This window comes from Macrobrachium nipponense, chromosome 1, assembly GCF_015104395.2.
Source record: "Macrobrachium nipponense isolate FS-2020 chromosome 1, ASM1510439v2, whole genome shotgun sequence".
Taxonomy (NCBI): domain Eukaryota; kingdom Metazoa; phylum Arthropoda; class Malacostraca; order Decapoda; family Palaemonidae; genus Macrobrachium; species Macrobrachium nipponense.
Genome location: NC_087200.1, coordinates 140623885 through 140646384, shown reverse-complemented (window position 1 = coordinate 140646384; position 22500 = coordinate 140623885). Strand labels below are relative to the sequence as shown.

At 37.5% G+C, this 22500-nt stretch overlaps 1 protein-coding gene across 6 annotated transcripts in view; it reads right to left on the bottom strand.

The window, feature by feature from the left end:
- Window positions 1-22500, bottom strand: part of LOC135219688 (uncharacterized) — a 221448-nt gene that overhangs the window by 78959 nt on the left and 119989 nt on the right. For all 6 annotated transcript variants that reach the window (XR_010315492.1, XM_064256642.1, XM_064256644.1 and 3 more), the window contains one exon: window positions 15786-15948. Coding sequence is in view for 5 of the 6 variants with exons in the window: in XM_064256642.1 (XP_064112712.1) it covers window positions 15786-15948 (163 nt within the window). In the remaining variant the exon portion in view is untranslated. The remainder of the gene's footprint in view (window positions 1-15785; window positions 15949-22500) is intronic.

Here is a 22500-nt window from a genome sequence, read left to right as displayed (position 1 = left end):
TCCCTACATGGCAGACAACAGATTCAAACTTTTGTGGTGGTGGCGCCGCCATCGCCGATGCAGGTGATGTCACCTCCCTCCAATTGAGGGAGGTGCCAGTACAATTGACCAGGTAACAACAATTCGTTATGCCCCGCCATCCACCTAGAGAGGAAGGAGGGCTTTAATTAATAATTCTTCGGTAAGAATGCAATAAATTTCATTTTATTATAAAAATTACATTTTTATTGCAGTGTCTTACCGAACAATGATACAGCTGATTTCTGTTAGTGATTGTTGTACCTTACCTTGTAAGAGAGCTACTGCAGGAGAGTACTGCCTCTGGTCGGTGCTCATCTTACATAGTAGAAGGCTTGGGTGTATGACCAATGAGTGCCTCTACATGGAATGGAACATCTTCATAGTCATGGCAGTTCACCGCTGACACAGCGAAGACAAAACAAAATACAGTGGTACCTCGACATACGAAAGGCTCAACTTACGAAAAATTCGAGTTACGACAGCAAATACAAAGATTTTCTTGGCTCTACATATAGAAATAGTTCAGGATACGAAAGGTTGTTGCTGTAAAGTCCTGAGATTCGCCCGGACCACCGATAACAATTTTAAAACTTGCGCACCGCCAACTGAGTAGACTCGCCACCATCCTCCTGCTCTCCCATTGGTTCCTGATGCTAGTCACCGCCATAAGATCCCGCTCTCCTATTGGTCAGCATCTCTCCCATCATGCATCTTCGTAGCAGGGTGCTTTTTCGGCCACTCAGTAGGAGCATTGTTTCTATACGCACGCCGAATTCGTTCGTTCTATGCGATTTTGTTTATTAATCAAAATTCGTTAGTGATTTAGTTGTAGTACTACTTTATCGTGTTGTGTCAGAACTTTAGTACATACGTATACGTACTACATAACTTAATTATGTACAGTATATACGTAGTCATGGGTCCCAAGAAAGTTGAAGTTCACAGAAAGAAGAGGATGCTTTCTTTGGAGACAAAGATGGAGATTTCAAGAAGTATGAAGCTGGAGCGATTGAGTGTGATCGCTAAGGAATATGGCCGAAATCTGTCGACGATAGGCACCATCCTTAAGCAGAAGGAAGCCATCAAACCAGCTACACCTTCCAAAGGCGTGACTATTTTGTCTAGCAAGAGCAGCCACGTGCACGACGAAATGGAAAGGCTGCTTCTTGTCTGGATAAAAGAAAGAAATCGCTGGTGATACGATAACGGAGACGGCAATCTCCCACAAGGCCAGTGCTATTTTTGGCGATTTGATTACCCAGGTCGAAGACAACGGAGGAGAAGGGACATCAGCACCAACCCCAGAGTTCAAGGCTTCTCATGGGTGGTTCAAAAAATTCTGTAAACGGACTGGCATCCATTTGGTGGTGTGGCATGGGGAGGCGGCCAGCTCGGAACATGAAAGCGGCCGAAGCCTTTATTAGGACGTTCGACGAGATGACGATCAACGAAGGCTACAGTTTTCAGCAAGTCTTCAACTGTGATGAGACTGGCATTGACTGGCCTTTTTTGGAAAAAAAAAATGCCTCGTCGGATGTACATCACGCAGGAAGAGAAGAAGCTACCCGGGCGTAAGCCTATGAAAGACAGGCTTACGCTTGCACTTTGTTTCAACGCCAGTGGGGATTGCAAGGTGAAGCCCCTACTTGTCTATCATTCGGAGACTCCTCGAACCTTCAAGGCCCACAAAGTGCTAAAGAAGAAGCTTCCAGTGATGTCGAGGGCTAATGCAAAAGCCTGGGTAACGAGACTTTTGTTCACCGAGTGGGTAAATCTGTGTTTCGGCCCGATAGTGAAGAAATTCTTGGAAGAGAAGCGCCTCCCTCTGAAATGTCTGCTGGTGTTGGACAATGCCCCTGCTCACCCTCCTGGCCTCGAGGAAGATATCCTAGTGGAGTATTCTTTTTTCAAGGTTCTTTATCTTCCGCCTAACACCACCCATCTCCTCCAGCCCATGGACCAGCAAGCAATATCGAACTTCAACAAGCTGTATACAAAACATCTTTTCAAGAGATGTTTCAACATCACCGATACCACAAACCTCACCTTGCATCAATTTTGGAAGGAGCATTTCGATGTTGTGATATGCATCCGACTCATTGAATCAAGCTTGGCAGGAGGTTTCAAAGTGAACCTTGAATTCTTCGTGGAGGAAACTCTGGCCTGATGCCGTATCCGCCCGAGACTTCGAGGGATTCGATGTGGGTGAAGCTGGTGCAGATTCAGTAACAGTTGACGATCCTGAAACTGTTTTGCAACCAAATCTTGATGAGATCGTTGCACTTGGCAAGTACATGGGGCTGGTCGTCGACGAGGACGACATCAATGACTTTCTCAAGGAGCACCAAGAGGAGCTTACGACGGATGACATGAAGGAGTTGGAGCCCATGCAACATAATGTTGTTCAAGAAGAGTTCTCTAGCAGCGGCAAGGAGGATGACGACCCTATGACAAAGGTTGAAATTAAGGATGCTTGCGCAGTTCGATGACGTTTGCCTCAGTCGTTTCAGGAACATTGTGAAAAGTAGGCAGAAGCAATCTTCCTTGGATAGTTATTTTTTAAAGAGGCCTTTAGTGGGAGTAAGCAAATAGGAAGATCCAATTGATACTACGAAAAAACAAAGTTGAAAGTGGTGAAGAAATTGAAATTTTTTTAAAAAGAAAAAAAAAAAAAAAGAAAAAAAAAAAAAAAAAATTCTCCCGGTTTCGTCCTCCTCCTCCGTCGCCACTTTCGGAGAGTAGCCTCACTTGAAAGGCAAGGTTCCACATTTTACTACATACGTACGTATGTACGTACAGTATTTTCTTGTATACCATGTAGTACACTAATACACTTTATTTACAGGTACATATTAGTAGTACGTATTAAGTTAGGTACTGAATGGTCCAAATTGTTGTATATCATTGTTTATTGGTCAATTAAGCTTTATTATAAAATTTACTGGGGTGTTTTTGTAGGCCTTGGAACAAATTAGGCAATTTACATGTAAAATGCGGTTCAAGATACGAAAAACTCAGGTTACGAACGCCACCTCGAAACGGATTAATTTCGTATGTCGAGGTACCAATGTATTGCTGTTGCCTGGGCAAAGACCAGAAATATCTATACAAGAACAAACAACCAATAAACTGTCATCTACACCCAAATTATAAACTCTTTACCCACCACACTAAGACATCAAGAACTGATGAGTAGTCCAGGTACATTGTACCCCCCGACTTCCCTCTAACTCGTCAACCTTGATACAAGGCGAAAAAACAACGAAGGGGGACCAACCCCCTATGTCATTTCTCCCAATACCATGCCAGCTACCGAAAGTGGGCTGAGGGACTTACAATCCTTGAACACTGTTTCAATTTCTTTTAAATAATGCATAGTGAGGATGGATTTGGACCTCCAAAAGGTAATTTGTAGGATAGCAGAAAGCGACAAGCTGTGACATATCACAAGGAAGTTGCTACTGCTCCAACTTCATGTACTATCACTCTCAGCAAGGGGAAATCCACGTCATTAGCTTGAGAATGGGCCTCGACAATTAATTCTCTCAAAAAAAAGGAGAGAGCATTTTTTGAGAGAGGACAAGAGGGATTTTTAACAGAGCACCACAAACAAGGCGACTGACCTCTAATTTTCTCTGTTCAGCGGAGGTAACATCTTAGTGCCCGCATGGGACATAAGAGTCTTTCTTCTTCTTCCTGGCCTAGTAAATTAATTAAAGAAGCGTGGCCAAGGATTAGATGGATTATCGTTCTTGGCGAGAAAGTTAAGTGCCACGGAGCAAACCAAGTCGCCTTGAGAGAAGCCCACCTTTTTATCTATTGCGTGCAACTCGCTAACACGCCTTGCTGACACTAAGGCTACTAGAAATAGAATCTTCTTAGTTAGGCTTCTCATAGGCGATGAAAGTAAAGGTTCAACGGAAGGACCAGAAAGCCATTTAATGTGATGTCCAAGATTCCATGCTACCAAATCCTTTGACGACTTGGAAGTCTCAAGAGATTTAATTTAATCAGATAGGTCACTAATCGTAGAGAGGTTTAATCCTTTGTGTTTGAAAACTGAGGCATGCATCTCTCTGTATCCCTTAATTGTCGAAGACACTAAATGTTTCACATCACTTAGAAAGAGAAGGAAGTCCGCCGTCACTCACAGACGTCTCAGAAGAAGAGACTTTAGTTTGTCTACACCATCTTTGATACACTCCCCATTTAGACTGGTATAGTCTATTAGAAGAATTTCTTCTGCAGTTCGCAATAGCTTCTGCAGCTTGTTTCAAAAACCCCTTCGCTCTGATGAGACTCCCGACAGTCTGAATCCTGTCAGTGCCAGAGCGGACAGTCTTTGGTGGAATCTTGTGATGTGTGGTTGTTTGAGTAGACACTTCTTTAAAGGCAGAAGTCTGGGGAAGTCTATGAGCAAGCCGAGGAGATTTGGGAACCATTCCTTCCTTGGCCAGAACGGAGTAGCGAGGGTATGCATCCAGACCCGACCAGTCTAGTAGCATTGCGTCAACGGACCATGCAAGAGGGAATGGCGAACAGAAAAGAGGAAGACAGTTGTTCCTCAAAGTGGCGAACAGTTCTATTGCAGACTTTCCCCAGAACTTCCACAGGTCTAGGCAAACCTTTGCGTCGAGAGTCCATTCCGATGGCAGCACTATGTGATGTCGACTTAGTTCGTCTGCCAACAAATTAATTTTCCCTTGAACAAAACGAGGGATCAGTGAGACTTGAAACTTCTCTGTCCACGGTAGCAGATCTTTTGCTAGGTTGTAAAGAGTGAAGGAGTGTGTTCCCCCATGTTTCCTGATGTAGGATAGAGCGGTGGAATTGGCTGCGTGAACTGCTACCACCTGTCCCACTATGAGGTTAACGAACAATTTAAGTCCCAGGTACACTGCTAACGGTTACTTCACACTGATATGAAGAGATTGCTGAGGCTCTGACCACTTCCCTGACATTTTCTTTTCTCCCAACAGGACTCCCCAACTTCATCGGACACGTCTGAAAAGAACTGAAGGGTTGGGTGGAGCAGTCGAAGAGAAAGACCCTCAATAAGTCTTGGTTTTGATAGCCACCACGCTAGGTCCTCTTTGATTTCGTCCGTGATCATGTATACTGTCGAGTCCAGATGGGTCTCCCTGCACTACAACACTTTCAAGAAGAATTGAAGGGGTCTCATGTGCAGCCTTCAGAGTTTGACGAACTGTTCCACCGAAGCTAGAGTGCCTAGCAGACTCGTCCAGAGGTTGGTGGAACAGGACTTGCGGTCCAGGAATTCTTGAAACACTTGTAGACAAGACTGGACTCTCTTCGGGGAGAGAAAAGCCCAAAAACTTGAGAGTTCAGGGTCATCCCCAAATAGAGGATGCTCTGAGTTGGTGTAAGTTGAGATTTCTCCTTGTTTATTAGAATCCCCAATGAGTGGGTTAATAAAAGTCCTCTTGAGATCCTTCATGCACTGGCTTTCCAAAGAGGAGCAGAGAAGCCAGTCGTCTAGGTAGGTAGAGTGACACCGATGCCTAGGAGGTGTAACCACTTCCCCAGGGGAACCAGCACTCACATAAACCGAAGATATTTCCTAGAATCTTGCTGAATCAAAATGTGGAAACATGCATCCTGAATATCCAAGGAGACCATCCAATCCTCCTGGCGAAGGGAAGCTAACACCGAGCGAGTCGTTTCCATGCTGAACTTGGTTTTCTGAACAAACAAGCTCAGGGCACTTACATCCAATACTGGCCTCCAGCACCCCGATGACTTGGGGACTATGAACAGACGGTTGTAAAATCCTGGGGATGGTCTGTCGACTATCTCCTCTATCACCGCCTTCTGCACAAGAGCCTCTACCTCTTGAGCCAGAGCTTTAAAAACTTTGAGTCTGGAGAGTAAGCAGGTAATGTGGTGGGAAAATTGGAGAGAGGTAGAGTGTCTTTAAGAGGAATGGAGTAGAAACGGAAAACTTGGATTACCCAGGGCTCTGCCACTCTGCGACCCCAATCCTCCCAGAAGAGGCTCAGTCTGCCACCTACCAGAGCATGAAGGATTGAGGGATCACTTAGATGATTTGGAGTAAGCTTTCGTAGAGGTCTTGATCGAGAGTAGCAAGTATGAGCAGCGCCTGACGAAAGGTCTGGACTTGCCTCCTCAAAAGGTTATCAGCCATAGAGGTGATTCCAAGGTAGCAGGAGTAACATATGTATACTTAGCACGCTTAGAAGACTGAGCAAGAAGGTCATTAGTTGACTTCTTTTCCAAAGCGGAATAAATCTTGGTTACTGTCTCTACGGGGAAAAGGTGGGTCTCATCGAGGTGAAAACAGTAGAGTGGACTTCTGAGGCGATGTAACTCCTCTCGTAACAAAACACACCAGAGCTGCCTTTTCTTTAAGGTGCTAAATGCAAAAAGAGAGGCAAGCTCATCACAACCATCCCAAACTGACTTGTTGGCACAAGAAAGAACCCCGAGCCAATCCAATGCAAGGTCCTCCAGGAGAGAGGGGCAGTCCTTATCTTCGTAGCAAGCGCTCTGCTTGTCTGAAGCTCATTATTTCCAGAATCTTAAAGATGTTCTTTACCAAATGATGCACTTCAGAAGACGTGAAGAACACTTTCGCTACTGTGAAGGCTGACCTTCTATTAGCATCTATCAAACAAGAGAAGTCCCCCTGGGAGGAGGCAGATACTCCCATAGAAAGAGCTTCTCCGGTTACGTAAAACCTATACCTCTTCTTGATGAACTTAGGAGGGTAGGCAAAAGTGGCTTTCCCCGAGCTGTCTCTTGATCACCAACCAGTCCTCCACGTCGCAAAGCAATCATTCAGCCGCCTTGGAAAGCACAAGTTTCGGGAGAAGGGGATTGAATGAATGAATGATTGGAAGTTCTCTGGCATCCTGACATCGAAGGTCATTGACGCCGATATCGTTTATTATAAATAAAGAATAAAAGTATATTCACTTAAAACCATAAAAGCAAATATATCATTGTAAAAGTTAAATAGCTTTCAGAAGACCTGCTTCTGAAATAAATCTAAAAATGCCACTTGCATTGTATGACACATCACGTCCAAGAATCTTGGCAAGGATGAACCTGCCATCTTCACCTCGAGCCTCAAACAGATATCTATTTCTTTCCGTGCTATAAGTGGGGCATTCAGTCAACAAATGCCTTACGGTCGAGGGTATCAAACAGTCGTCACAATATGGTTGGTGTTGGCCAGCTAGCAGAAACTCATGTGTCATCCGAGTGTGACCAATTCGGAGACGACAAAGAGTAGTCTCCCACTTTCAGGGCATCACGTTATATTTCCAAGGGTATATAACATTTGTTATTTCTCTCATCTTATTATCAGCTAAGCTATCCCAATGCTTTTGCCAATTATTATAAATAAAATTCTTAATTGAAGGTAAAAAATCATTACATGGAATGGGATACCTTCTTGGGAAGGGGATTGAAATTCTTCCTTCTCATCAGGAATATTGAAACAGGAGACCTGGGAGCAGCTGCGATGAAATAGTCCGGGAATGTATTCAGAAGGTAGCGTAGGAGATTAGAATAACATGAAAGCAGAATAGACTCCATGTCTTATTCCTCGTTATCATCCAATGAAATAGGCGACAAAGAGGGTTCCACATTTGACTCAAGTGTTCCTAGGACCCTGTTTGCTCTCTTTCATCCAACTCATCAACTCCTCCAATTAGCAATGGAGAGGGACTAAATTCGTGCCCTGTTGAGTCAAAGTCGAAGCAACTGGAGTCGTAAACATCGACACATTCGACACAGAAGCCCTCGTGCCAGTCGAAGAATCTTTCGCATGCGAAGTCGAAGCCACACTCCCGGCATCCTAAAGAGTTGAACTTTTTGACTGAGTCAAAATACGACGTTCCTTGATCGAGTTATAGATGGCTGTTGCTGACTTAAGACTACGAGGCAAAGTCCATGTAGCTGTGCTACAAGAAGGGCACGGACTGCTGTCTACCTCTATTCCTCTTAACAGGTGGAGAGAAGACCTCTTCAGTCGAACTTCTCTTAAATGGTCATGAGGCTGAGGAATCGCTCCAATTACGATGTTTTACAGGCGAAGAATCACTAATCTGTCGACAATTTTGCACTAAATGAAACACCTTTCCATGGTGTTTAGTCAACTCTTCCTGGCGCACCACAGGATCAACTGTGTGTGGGCAAACCCCATCTGTCTCCCTTGGATCTCCAGTGTCTTCTCCCCAAGGCAGGGTAGCAAGACAGGGACCTTCATCTAGGAGAACTGTCAGGACAAACAGCTACCCCCTCACACTGCACTGCACTGACACTACTTTTCACTTTACTACCAGTCTTTTCCATGAAAGACTTCACAGATAAACCTAACTGAATGGCCATTTTAGCTGATACATAAAATTTCTTCTCGAACTTAGACTCTAGGCTGGCAATGGTATCAGAAGAAACTCCATGGGAAGCTGGTAAAGGAGTTACCAGAGCATGAGAAGGACGACTCAAGATCGGAGACATAATTAGAGGATGCGAAGGAATAGGAACAGGTGCTTCGATAGAAGAAGCAAAAGATGCTATACTAGCCTTACTCTCAGAGCTGCTTTCCTCTTCCTATCCTTAATGATTTTATCATAGTGAGAAATGAAAACTTTCCATTGTTGTTCACTCCAATCTTTGCATTCCTCACAAGTAGACTCCTGAGAGCACGCAAAACCCCTACATAAATTGATTTAACTAACCTAATTTTCCACCCTGCGGCGCAGAACCTAACTCCTGATGGACTAGAGTCAGACATGATGGTAAAGCCACAAAATTTGAAGAAAAGTAATCTAGCTAAATAGCTCCAATTCAACAAAACACGAAATTGAGTACTTCACCCAATATTGGTAAGAATAAACATTCCAAAAAGATGGAGAAAAAGTCTGCACCAACAACCAATGATCACCGGAAGCCGGCAGAGGATGAATTGTTGTTACCTGGTCAGTTGTACCTACACCTCCCTCAAGTGGAGGGAGATGACGTCACCTACATTGACGCTGGCGGCACCACTGAGAAAGTTTGAATCTGTTGTCTGCCATGTAGGGAACCTACAGCTGTATAATTGTTCGGTAAGACACTGCAATAAAACAATGGTTTCCCTTTCAAGCAGTATGTATAAGAAAAACAAGATATAGAACTGACTTTGTTTTTTAATTTTTTTTTTTATTTCTAAAGGTACACCAAGTAAAACAGCATTTGTAATAACTCCATCTTTATGTAACCAATATTTCGTAAGTTACCGATTGTTGCAAAAGGTAGCCTATACACTAATGGTTTTGTAATTTTGCAGTCATCTTCTACAGATATGAAGGAAATTCATGAAAATTTGCCATAATTTTTTTACCTCGTCTTATACACGGACTATAAGTAACTGCAAAGCTACTATCATGTAGTGAATGTTCAAGTCTGGGATGAGATGAATGCAAAGGATGACTATACTAATTACTAAAACTTTTATAAGCACAAGCGATGAGCTAACTGAGCAATGGTATGCCACATTAAGATTTGGAGTAAGATATCAGAAAATTTTTATTCAATAATTTAAGATAAGCCAGATACTCAAGGTCAAAAATGGCATGGCAGAATTAGGATGTGCTAATTCATTTACAGAGGCTGCCAAAAATCTACAGCTTCTTAATAGTATATGAAACTTCTGTGTAATCAAAAACTGTTTAGATTTCAGAAAAGTGAATTTGTAAATAAAGACTGACTCAAGAATTTTAAACAAGTTGCCAGTAGGTATAGACACAAGGTCAATAGTAAAAGGATCTGGGTGGGAAGTGATCCAATGTCCTTGACCTGCTCACAACCATACTCTAGTTTGGTCAAAGTTAACTTTATTCCCCCTTATTTTGCACCCTGTCAAGAGAATCAGCATCTGCAGGTCTACCGTTAGAAGTGGGGTTTGATGAAATTAAAAGTATCATCAAGTGCCTGAGTAGTAACGAGCTTGTTTTCTAAGCTAATCAAGCACTGTTCATATCATGAACACTACACCAAAGGATAAAATTTCAGTAATAATACTGTACAAACTATGAAATGCTCCACCTATCCCAAATGTCTGAGTTTAACAACCAGGGCCTCATGTTAAACATGGTTAAAAGCAGCATTAAATTCCAGACGAATCATACAAGCAACATTGCCAAATTCTTAGCAATTTCTGTATTACACAGGAAACAGAATAACCTTCCAAAACTACAAGGGCCTTATGAAAATTGCAGATGACAATTTTAAGACAATATTAAACTTAAGACTTAACCAACCAATAGAAACTGGTGGTAAATGCCAGGGCATAAACTATGTATACATGTCTCCACACCTAATATACCCAAGTAGAATTTATAATTCTCTACATTTACAGAATTAAATTCCTTCTAACTAACTTAGAAATAATTCGACTTATGGACTAAAAAATAAGTAGTCTTCACACACACCACACACACACACAAAATTACCAAGTAAAAAATATTCTTTTTTAAAAGTGAGGCCTTATGAGTATCTCATCACGAGTACTCTGCCGACTGTCAAACACATCAGCTAAGAGGGTTGCCTTTTCTTTTGGATAATTGGATAATGAGTAACAGCCTTTCACCTGTAGCAAAGGTGAAACTATTAACCCTTAAACGCCGAGCCGGTATTTCCAAGCGTCTCTCGTATGCCAGCAGCGTTCACAAGTGAGCGCCGAAGCGGAAAAAAGTTTTTCCAAAAAATCACAGCCCGCTTAGTTTTAAAGAATAAGTGTTAATTTTTGGCTCCCTTTTTTGTCAATGCCTGAAGTTTGGTGTGCAACCAACAGAAATGAAAAAAAAATAATTATCATATATACATATATAAATATTGGAATATGTGACAGCGCAAAAAAATATTTCACATATAATTGTATACAAATCGCGCTGTGAGCAAAACGGTTGAAGCTAATGAGTTGATTTTTTTTCGTTGTATTATACACTAAATTTCGATGATTTTGGTATATAACAAATTGTAAAATGATCAAAGCAACACAGAAAATATTATCACAATATGATGCATGAATTCGTAACACACGGACGTAAGTGTTGTAGCTTACAATTGCAGTTTTCGACCATTTCGGTAAAGTTAAAAGTTGACCGAAGGTCGAATTTTTTCTATTTATCGTTATTTATATGAAAATATTTCAAAACTGATAAAAGCTACAACCATGAGTTATTTGTGTATTGCTAAACAATGAAATTTGGCGCATGTTTTCATATATAAAACTTTATGTAATGGCTAATATAAAATGGTGTAAACATTACAACAAACACAACAAACTGACAGAAGAATTTCTGATTTTTTCGGCAGTTACCATGCGGACATAAGGAAAAAGTTTTTTTCAAAAATTCATCATAAATCAAAATATTGTGCTAGAGACTTCCAATTTGTTGCAAAATGAAGGTAAATGATTGAATATTACTAGAATGTAAGAGTTTTAGCTTACAATTGCGTTTTTTTACCATTTCGGTCGAGTCAAATTTGACCGAAGGTTAATTTTGGCACTTGTTATTTATATGAAAATATTTCAAACTGATAAAAGTTACAACCATGGGTTGTTTTTAATTGTATTCTACATGAAATTGCACACATTTTCATATATATAACTTTATGTAACGGCTAATATAAAACGGTGCAAACATTATGACAATCCGACGAAAGAATTTCTGATTTTCTCGGCAGAGTTACCGCAGGGACGTAAGGAAAAAGTTTTTTTTTTTTTTTAAAAATTCACCATATATCGAAATATTGTGCTAGAGACTAACAATTTGTTGCAAAATGAAGGTAAATGATTGAATATTACTAGAATGTAAGAGTTTTAGCTTACAATTGTGTCTTTTTACCATTTCAGTCGAGTCAAAGTTGACTGAAGGTTGAAATTTTGGCACTTATCGTTATTTATATAAAAATATTTCAAAACTGACAAAAGTTACAACCATGGGTTCCTTTTTGTTGTATTCTACATGAAATTAGAAACATTTTCACATATAAAACTTTATGTAACAGTGAATATAAAACGGTGTAAAAATTACGACAAAGTGACGAAATAATTTCTGAGATGTGTCGCTGATGCTTTTAAGTGCGAAAAGAAAGAAATTCGCACATGCGCGCTGGGTAACACTTGTAAACAAAACTCCCAGCATCCCTCAAGGCGCGTGATTCAAAATTGTTCGCCAAGTAGGCCTAGAACTATTTTTCCGTGAATATTTAAAAAAACTTTTTAGCTTAGATTTTCATCGATGTAAAATACGTCGTTTAAGGGTTAAGTCTATGCCAAAAACTGCAAATCTAAGAGATTGTAACCATTTATGTTACTGAATTATACCTAACAGGATTTCTTCTATAGTGGTCCTGTCTATTTTCAACTGTAGCATACACATAATGCCACAAATCCTTTTTGGAAATAATTATTTCAAATCAGATCTACTCCTTTTTCAATAAGGTTCTTGTTTCTCCAAGTAATCATGTATTAATCAATGTTGAAGAACAATCAGTCTTTAACCCTCTTACGTCGACTGGACGTATTTTACGTCTACATTTTTTGTCTCTCGGGTGCTGACTGGACGTATTTTACGTCGACTTACAAAAATGTTTTTTTTAAATTCGCGGAAAAATACTTATAGGCCTACCAGCCTAAAACTTTTTGAATCACGCGCCTTGGGGGGATGCTTTGGGGGGAGTTCACGGATTCAAGGTGTTGTTTTGTTTACAAATCGTTACGCAGGCGCGCAAGCGCGATTGCTTTTCTTGCCGCACTAAAAAGTATCTGTGACACATCTCGGAAATTATTTTGTCACTTGACAATTTTAAATTTTTGTACCATTGTAAATTAGCCGTTACATGGAGTATTATATATGAAAATGTGCGCAATTTCATTTAGAATACAACAATAAAATACTCATGATTGTAGCTTTTATCAGTTTTGAGATATTTTCATATAATAACGATAATTGGCTAAAAAATTTCAACCTTTGGTCAACTTTGACTACCGAAATGGTTGAAAAATGCAATTGTAAGCTAAAACTCTTATATTTTAGTAATATTCAACTATTTACCTTAAATTTGCAACTAATTGGAAGTCTCTAGCACAATATTTCGATTTATGGTGAATTTATGAAAAAACTTTTTCCTTACGTCCGCGCGTAACTCTTCCAAAAAATCATACATGCGATTGTGGTAATGTTTGCACCATTTTAAAATTAGCCGTTATATTAAAGTTTTATATATGAAAATGTGCGCAATTCATGCACAATACAACTAAGAACAACCCATGGTTGTAGCTTTTATCAGTTTTGAGATATTTTCATAAATAACGATAATTGCCAAAATTGCCAACTTTCAGGTCAACTTTGACTCTACCGAAAATGGTCGAAAAAACGCAATTGTAAGCTAAAACGCTTATATTCTAGTAATATTCAAGCATTTACCTTCATTTTGCAACAAATTGGAAGTCTCTAGCACAAATTTCGATTTATGGTGAATTTAAGAAAAAAAATAACTTTCTTTACGTCCTCGCGGTAACTCTTCCAAAAAAATCATACGTGCGATTGTGGAATGTTTGCGCACCATTTTAAATTAGACGTTTACATAAAAGTTTTATATATGAAAATGTGCGCAATTTCATGTAGAATACAACAATAAATAAATGAAGGTTGTAGCTTTTTCTCATTTTTTTGAAATATTTGCATATAAATCACGATAGAAAAAAACCACGTTCGGTCAACTTTTAGACTCTACCGAAATGGTCGAAAAACGCAATTGTAAGCTAAAACTCTTACAGTCTAGTAATATTCAGTCATTTATCTTCATCTTGAAACAAATTCGAAGTCTCTAGCAAAAATATTTAGATTATGGTGAATTTTAAAAAAAAATCTTTCCTTCCCTCCGTGCGCGATTCTTCCGCCACAAATCCGAAATGCGTACGTCCCATTCTCGGAATATTTGCTCCGCGTCATTTATTAGGCATTTCATAGAGTTTTATATATAAAAATGTGCGCAATTTCATGTAGAAATAAAACAAAAAAATATTTGAAGGGTTGTAGCTTTTCTTATTTCCAAAATAAATTGCAATATAAAAAAGAAAAAAATATATATTATAAAAAAAAAATTCGAATTATCCGGTCAACTTTAACTCGTCAGATATGGTCGAAAACTGCAATTGTAAGCTAATACTCTTACAGTATAGTAATATTCAATCATTTGTCTTAATTTTGAAAGAAATTGGAAGTCTCTAGGACAATATTTAGATTTATGGTGAATTTTTGAAAAAAAATTTTATTTGTTTACGTCCGCGCGTTACGAATTCATGCATTATTTTGTAATAATATTTTCTCTGTGTTGTTTTTATCATTTTACAATGTGTTATATACCAAAATGATCACAATTTAGTGTACATTACAACGAAAAAAAAGTAACTTGTTACCTTTAACCGTATTGCGCACAGCGTGATTTGAATACAATTATATATTGAAATTTTGTTTTTGCCCTATCATGCATTGCATTATTTATATATATAATGATAATTTTTTTAATTTCTTGATGGTTGCATACTAAACTTCAGCCAATAAATTTGAGGACAAAAAAAGGAGCCAAAAAATAAATGAATCTCTAAATCTTGTAAACTTAAGACCGCACCTGTTGAATTTTTTGAAAAAAAAATATTTTTTCCGCTTCCGCGCTCACTCTGAAACACCTCCGGCACACGGGAGACAATTTTTTTTTTTACCGCTTCGGCGTAAGAGGGTTAATAGGAAAATTCAGCAACAAAACTATCAATCATGTTGACAAATCTGTCAAAATAAACAAAAGGCTCAACTGACAAAACTTACACTTGAAAACAGCTTATTCAACTTCCTTATTTAACATGACAAACTTTAATGTGCAAGATCCCCCACAGAGCTATTGCAGTATACTGTAATTAGTCCTTTTATCACTAGCTTAGGGCTTCCATCCAAAAGTATGTCAGTTTTTTGTTTCATTAGGCGTCCTAAAATTCTTGGTTGAAAATTGCAGTATATTCCAGTTTTCATTTTTAGCTTTTTGCCGACTGTAGTGCATCTGATGTTTTCTCACACCTGATAGTCTTGTAGAATGATTTATACATCTTATATCCCCTCATACAATATCACAAACCAAAACACACTAGATTTATATTCATTGCCTCAATCTACTATGTAGCAATCCATACAGTGATTTTTTGTTGATACACACCATAAAATGATTTGAATCTCTGATCAGATGGAGTCTGATTAAGTTGATTTTTTAAAGGAAAATTGAGATGCGGGGCTCCACCAGAGGGATAGTGCACCAGAAAATATATGCCAAACATATCATCACTTTTGATAAATATTCTAATAGTGCAATCACCAAGAAAATAGTTTCTTTGTAACTGAGAGCGAGTGAATGCTAACAAAATTCTGGTCTATACACATCCTGGCAAAAATCAACAAAAACTTTCACAAGCAAACACTTACTTTTCTTATAAAAAAATTCCACTAAGAAAATAATGTGCATTACAAAAATGTGAGGTATAGTAAGGTACTGTGTTCACTACAGGAATAAAAAAAATCAGGCAATTGTGACTGCCACTTATATATTAAATTGCAAAAATAATGTTAATTTCTGAAAAGTATACATAACTTATTTTTCTATCTATTCTCACTAAACATGAATAAAAGATATAGCTTAAAACAAGTATTATTTCTGCACCAACTACACACAAGCTTTACCAGTTATAACTGCTGGGGTAATAAATACAATAAGGTGACTTGGGTGCGATCTTCTTCTAGCCCAAGCCAACAAATGCGTCAAATCAGTTTCCATCTCTGGACCAATAAACACTTGGACATGTAATAGCTCACTAAGTTCATGAATTTGATCCAATAGTGTTCCCTGTAATTTATAAATTCATTGTAAAACAATTTATGACAGTACACAGTAATATTAAGCACAACAATACGTAATCAGTATTAGTCACTTTAATTGTATGGAGATTTTAATTTAAACAATACTGGTGAATAAATGATGTTATCATTCATACTACTCAGCTTTTCTGTAAAAAGTCTTATTACAATATTGATTTTCAAGCATAAAAGTACACCTTTTAAAATTCAGCACAAAGGCCAAGTGCTGGGACCTAAAAGGTCATTTAGCTCTTAAAAATATTGAAACAATTGTTAGGAGAGGGTGAAAAGTAAGATGGAAGAAAGACAATATGAATTGAATTGAATATAATATAAACCAAAGGCCAAGGCACTGGAACCTATGAGGTAATTTGGTACTGAAAAGGAAATTTAGAGTAAAAGGTTTGAAAGGTGTAACAGGCGGAAAACCTTGCAGTTGCACTATGAATCAATTGTTAGGAGAGGGTGGAAAGTATGTTATGGAAGAAAGAGAATATGAAAGGAGGCACAGAAAAGGAATGAAAGGGGTTGCAGCTAGGGGCCAAAGGCAAGCTGCAAAGAACCTTAAGTAATGCCTACAGTGCACTACATGAGGTGCGCTGACAGCACTATCCCCCTTCAGGGTGAAAGGGGTTGCAGCTAAGGCCAAAGGAACACTGCAAAGCACCTTAAGTAGTATTGCCCGAAGTGCACAACATGAGGTACAATGACGGTACTAACCCCATACAGGGCTTCAGTTAAGCTATGGTGTCATGTAACATTGTGGGTTATACCAAATCTCAGTCTTACAGTGTCTCAAAGAACAGTGTTGTCTTACTAAAAGATCACAATAAAATTCTCAATTGTAAGAAATTACTTTAACACTATACACAAAACTACCATAATGGGTTATACTTCCATAAATTAAATTGTAATAATGCACATCAGGAAATAACTCTTGTCATTGTATTCCATTTACTTTAAACTGGTCTGAAACAAGAGCTTTCGAAGTTTTGCCAAGCAGGATGCACTAGAGGTAGATATCAGCATGCTGGAGATGAAGCTGTGGGAGAAGTGCTGCAATCATTACACGTGAAGTTCTGCACTCTATCCGTTCTTCACTTGAAATTCTAACCTAATTAAAATGTGGCCCATGAAACAAAAGGATTCATTACTACCGATTTCTTATCCCAAAGTCATACTGATCACCACTGACCTCTAAGCCCTAAGGTGCAAAAACATTTTTCAAACTGAGAAGCAAAAAATACATGCACCGCAATTTGGGAAGCATATTCTGGAAAACTGAAAAAAAAAAACTCTTTTTGCTCATCTTCACAGCCCTCAACACTATAGGATTTTAAATTTTTTTTTTATAGTTATTCAAATATCACCATCACAGAAAATCAACAGTAAAACATCACAATTTTTTAAAGTAAATTGTATTTTTCCTAACTATACAAACCTGAGGTCCTTTACATAAGGAATTACTATCAGTGTCAGCTGAACTGGTCGTAAGATTTAATAATACGGTAGTTCGGCAGTAACTGCTTTTCCGATGGCTGGGAGTCCCGCCCGACTGGATGTAAACATTCCACTTTGCTTTAGCCCGAGGAACAGAGTGAGGGGTGGCATGAAGTGGGCCTATATGTAAAGGACCTCAGGTTCGTATAGTTAGGAAAAATGCAATTTACTTTTAAAAAAACTTGTGATTTGTTACGACACATTATACAAACCATCGGTCCTTTACATAAGGAAGACTCACTTATTGATGGGAGGAATCTGAGTCTTGTGAACAGACTGGTGTTCGCCCAACCTGGGTTCCCTCCCTGGTCGTAAGAGCAAAGAGGGGGGGGGGGGGGGGGGGGAGACCTAGCCTCTGTTCAACTGATAGGAGTGAGAACTGCAGGATCAGCAGCCAGACCTCTGGAACAATTCATAAGAGGGAGGCATGTATGCCTACTCTGAATAGCAAGCAAGAACTTATGTCATAAGTAAGAAGCCAAATATAAAGCATTGGGTTCGTCTCTTACTGTTGTCCACTTCCCCCCTTGCTAGGGAAGGGACGAATAAGCGCTTCTATACCTAATTAAAGGGATAGAATGGAGCTCAGTTACATGGCTTACCTGCACCGTCGTCCTCTCCATCATGTAACGACCACTACCCTCTGCCAACAGGGAGAGAGAAAAAAAATAGAAGGAAGAGGAGCCAGTCACACTCTCATTCATTCTTCATTCATGTGATATCACGAGGATGAGACGCAACCTTGTCCTGTTAAAGGAGCTGGGTAAGCTACACAACTTGAGCAGCCACCAGAGGTCCCAAGGAAAAAGTGTCCAAGGACCTACAAGCAATATCCCGAAGGTAGAAGGAGGTGAAGGTGGTCTGGTTGGACCACACCCCTGCCTTCAGCACCTGTGCAACTGACAAGTTCTTGCGAAATGCAAGGGTTGGACCAAAACCTCTGACTTCATGGGCTCTTGGACGAAAGGTACTGGTGTCGGCACTCCTCTCAGTGCCGTACACTTTCCTGATCACCTCACAAAGCCAGAAAGAAACAGTGTCCTTGGACATTTCTTTCTTGGTCACCCTTGGTCAGGCCTGAGGTGTCGAGTTTTCTTCACAGTGCCGTAGCACTCTAACAGGACAAAGTAGCATCTCTTCCATATCATTACCAGTGAAATCCTCTAAGGAGGGGATCATGAAAGACTCTAGCCTGGCATCAGGGACTGAAGGGTTCCGAGTCTTCGCTAAGAAACCGGGGACGAAATAGAGCGTAACTGATCCCCATCCCCTCGAGTGTTTGACATCGAAGGAAAGACCATGAAGTTCTCATACTCTCTTCGCCGATGCCAGGGCCAGCAGAAAGATGGTCTTGAGGGTCAGATCCCTGTCTGACGACTCCTGGAGAGGCTCTTAGGGTCTATGAGTCAAGTTCCTTAAGACAAGAGTCCAATCCTACCCAGGGAGTCTGAGTTCCCTGGGTGGGCAAGACCTCTCGAAGCTCCTCATTAGTTGAGATATTGCCATGAAGGAGGAAATATAAACTCCTCACACCTTAACTCAATAACCATTTGCTATGGGAAGCAGCTTTGGTGCCCCCAGCTGTCAGCCAAGAGTGAAGGCAGCAAACATCTACACTACCCAAACTGTCAGCAAAGAGTAAAAAAACAGACCATGGCAACTGCCCTCCTGGGCATGCTATCTTTCGAGTGCAGAGGGGCTACCTTAGCTTATTTTTAGTTTCTGTATCTTATTCCATATATTTTAACTCATATAATTGTATTAACATACATACGGCCGCTTCCCTTAACTACTGTCACATATTTATATGTCTGCTCTTACCAGCCAAATAATATAATAATAATAATTTAATTGATTATGATAATAATTAATGATTATGATAATATAATTAATAATAATAATAATAATAATAATAATAATAATCCCTAATAATTTTAATCCCTTTTGCATATAGGATTATCAGTTGTGGCACCATTGGAAAATTACATTCTCTTAGGACAGACACACATGCATAGTTTCGTGTAAGGAAGTTTATTCGTTGTGCATAAAACCCTTTCTTCTTTTGACACTCTAGAATTCATAAATACTAATAGGAAAAGCCATAATAATGGTATGTAATAAAGTTCGATTCCAAAAAATCTCACAATTTGTAGCCCGTACAAAACAGTCTTTGGGCTAAAGCTAAAGCTAGGTTTGTATGAATTCTATAAAAAAAATATTTAAAAAAACACACCCACACACATATACATGGCACACATACATACACATACATACATACATCAACATACCATACATACATACATCATCTATATATATATATATGGATATACTATATATATATATATATATATATATATATATATATATATGATATATATATATATATATATTATATATATATATCATATTATATATTATATATATTATATCATATATATATATATATATATATATATATACAGTCGTACCTCGAGATACGAAAGGCTCAACTTACGAAAAACAAATCAGTTACGAAAGCTAATACGAAAAATTTTACTGCTCTACATACGAAAAGTTTTCCAAGATACGAAAGGTTGTTGCTATAAAGGTCCCGAGATTTGCCGGACCACCGAGCAACAATTTTAAAACGTCCCAAAGCGCCGCCAACTGAGTAAACTTGCCACCATCCTCCCGCTCTCCCATTGGTTCCTGATGCTAGTCACCCCCACATAAGGTCCTGCTCTCCTATTGGTCAGCATCTACCCCTTGTGCTTTAAGTATTCTATTGGTAAAAGGTTGCTGTAAATTGGAAAAACTTAGTATTCATGCAATACATTTAATAAAAAAAGAACATTAGATAAAGATAGAATAAAGAATAGAAATGAATGGTTACTATACTGTTTGGTGTTTCATTAGTTGAAGAGAGATACTAATGAAAATTTATGGCTTACTGTGTGCTAGGAAAAATGATTGCTTGGCGCTCGTTCGATACTAGTAAGACGGGTAAGAGCTGAGAATGTAAACAATCAATTGGAATTTGGTTTTTGTTTTTGTTTGTTTGTGTATTATAGTTAATGATTAATTATAATTATTTGAAATGAGTACATACTGATTATTTATACATTTTATTGGCATATTCTAAGCTTTTAGCTCTTAGGTTTAGATGTCAGAATCATAGACTAGGCTACAGTAGCAACCGCTAACATAGGCTAGGCTTATTGCTAAGGGACATATGCTAAAGTCCTAATATATGCAGTAAAAAAAAATGGGGTTGAACAAATTACATGCAGTTGAATATTACTCAAGTATGTACAGTATTTTGCCTTTTTGGAGTCATATTTCTTCCGTCGTAACCCTAGAACTGTGTTTTAGTAGGCCTGGAAACATAATTTACTGGGGTGTGTTTTTGGAGGGCTTGGAATGGATTAGCCATTTTACATGTAAAATGTGTTTCCAAGATACGAAAAAACTCTTGATACGAAGGCCGTCTCGGAACGGATTAATTCATATCTCGAGGTACCACTGTATACATATATATATACATATAAATATATACATAATATAATATATATATATATATATATATATATATACTATATATATAGATATATATATAATATATATATATGGTGGACCCCCGTATTCGCAGACTCACCCATACTTGGATTTCTCTCGGGAACATTTCACGCATTATTCGCATTTTTGAAAATTGCATATTCGTGGCATTTTTCTTTTGAGAAATAGCCACAAATTCCTGGGTTTTTTTTGTCAATTTCATCATAAAATGCACTTTTTTGTGATAAAACTATTTAAAAAACCAAGTATAAATTTTTTTAGTGGTTTTTCTTGGAGTTTTAATAACTAACAAATAGGCTGTTTTCAGTATTTTTTTAGGGGTTCCAACTATTCACGAGGGGGGGGGGGGGTCTGGTACGCATCCCCCGCGAATACGGGGAGGGGGATATATATATAGATATATATGTATATACACACACTATATATATATATCTATATATATTATATATATATATATATTCTATATATATATATATATATATATATATATACATAAATATATATTATATATATATATATATATATATATATATATATATATATACTATATATGATATATATATATATATATATATATATATATATATATATATATATATATAAAAATATATATAATATATATATATATATATATATATATATATGAGTGTGTGTATATATGGTGTGTATAGAATTCATAAACAAACCTAGCTTTAGCTTTAGCCCAAAGACTGTTTTGTAACGGCTACAAAATGCCGAGATTTTTTGAATCAACTTTATTGCATACCATTATTATGGCTTTTCTATTAGTATTATGAATTCTAAGAGTGTCAAAAGAGAAAGGGTTTCATGTATGTGTATATATATATATATATATAGTATATATATAATATTATATATATTATTATATATATATATATATATATATAGAATATATATATATATATATATATATATATATCTTTATATATATCTATATATATATAGATATATATATAACTATATATATTATATATATATATAGATATATATATATATATATCTTAAATATCTATATATATATATATATTAATATATATATTATCTATCATATCTCTACCTATATATGTATATATATATATATATATATATATATATATATATATATATATCATATATATATCATATAGTATACTATAGTATATATATATATATTATATATATATATATATATTATATACTTAATATATATATATCCATAATATATATATATATCTATTTTATATATATATTGCTATATATATGTCTATATCATACTATATATATATCCTATATAATATATAATACGTATATGTATCTATTATATATTATATATATATATATATATATATAGATATCTATATGATGTATATATATATACATATATATATATATATATATATATATATATATATATATATATATATATATAAAAGGTCATTTCTACATTATCGTGATTCATATACATACATCGGCTAGAATATCCTTT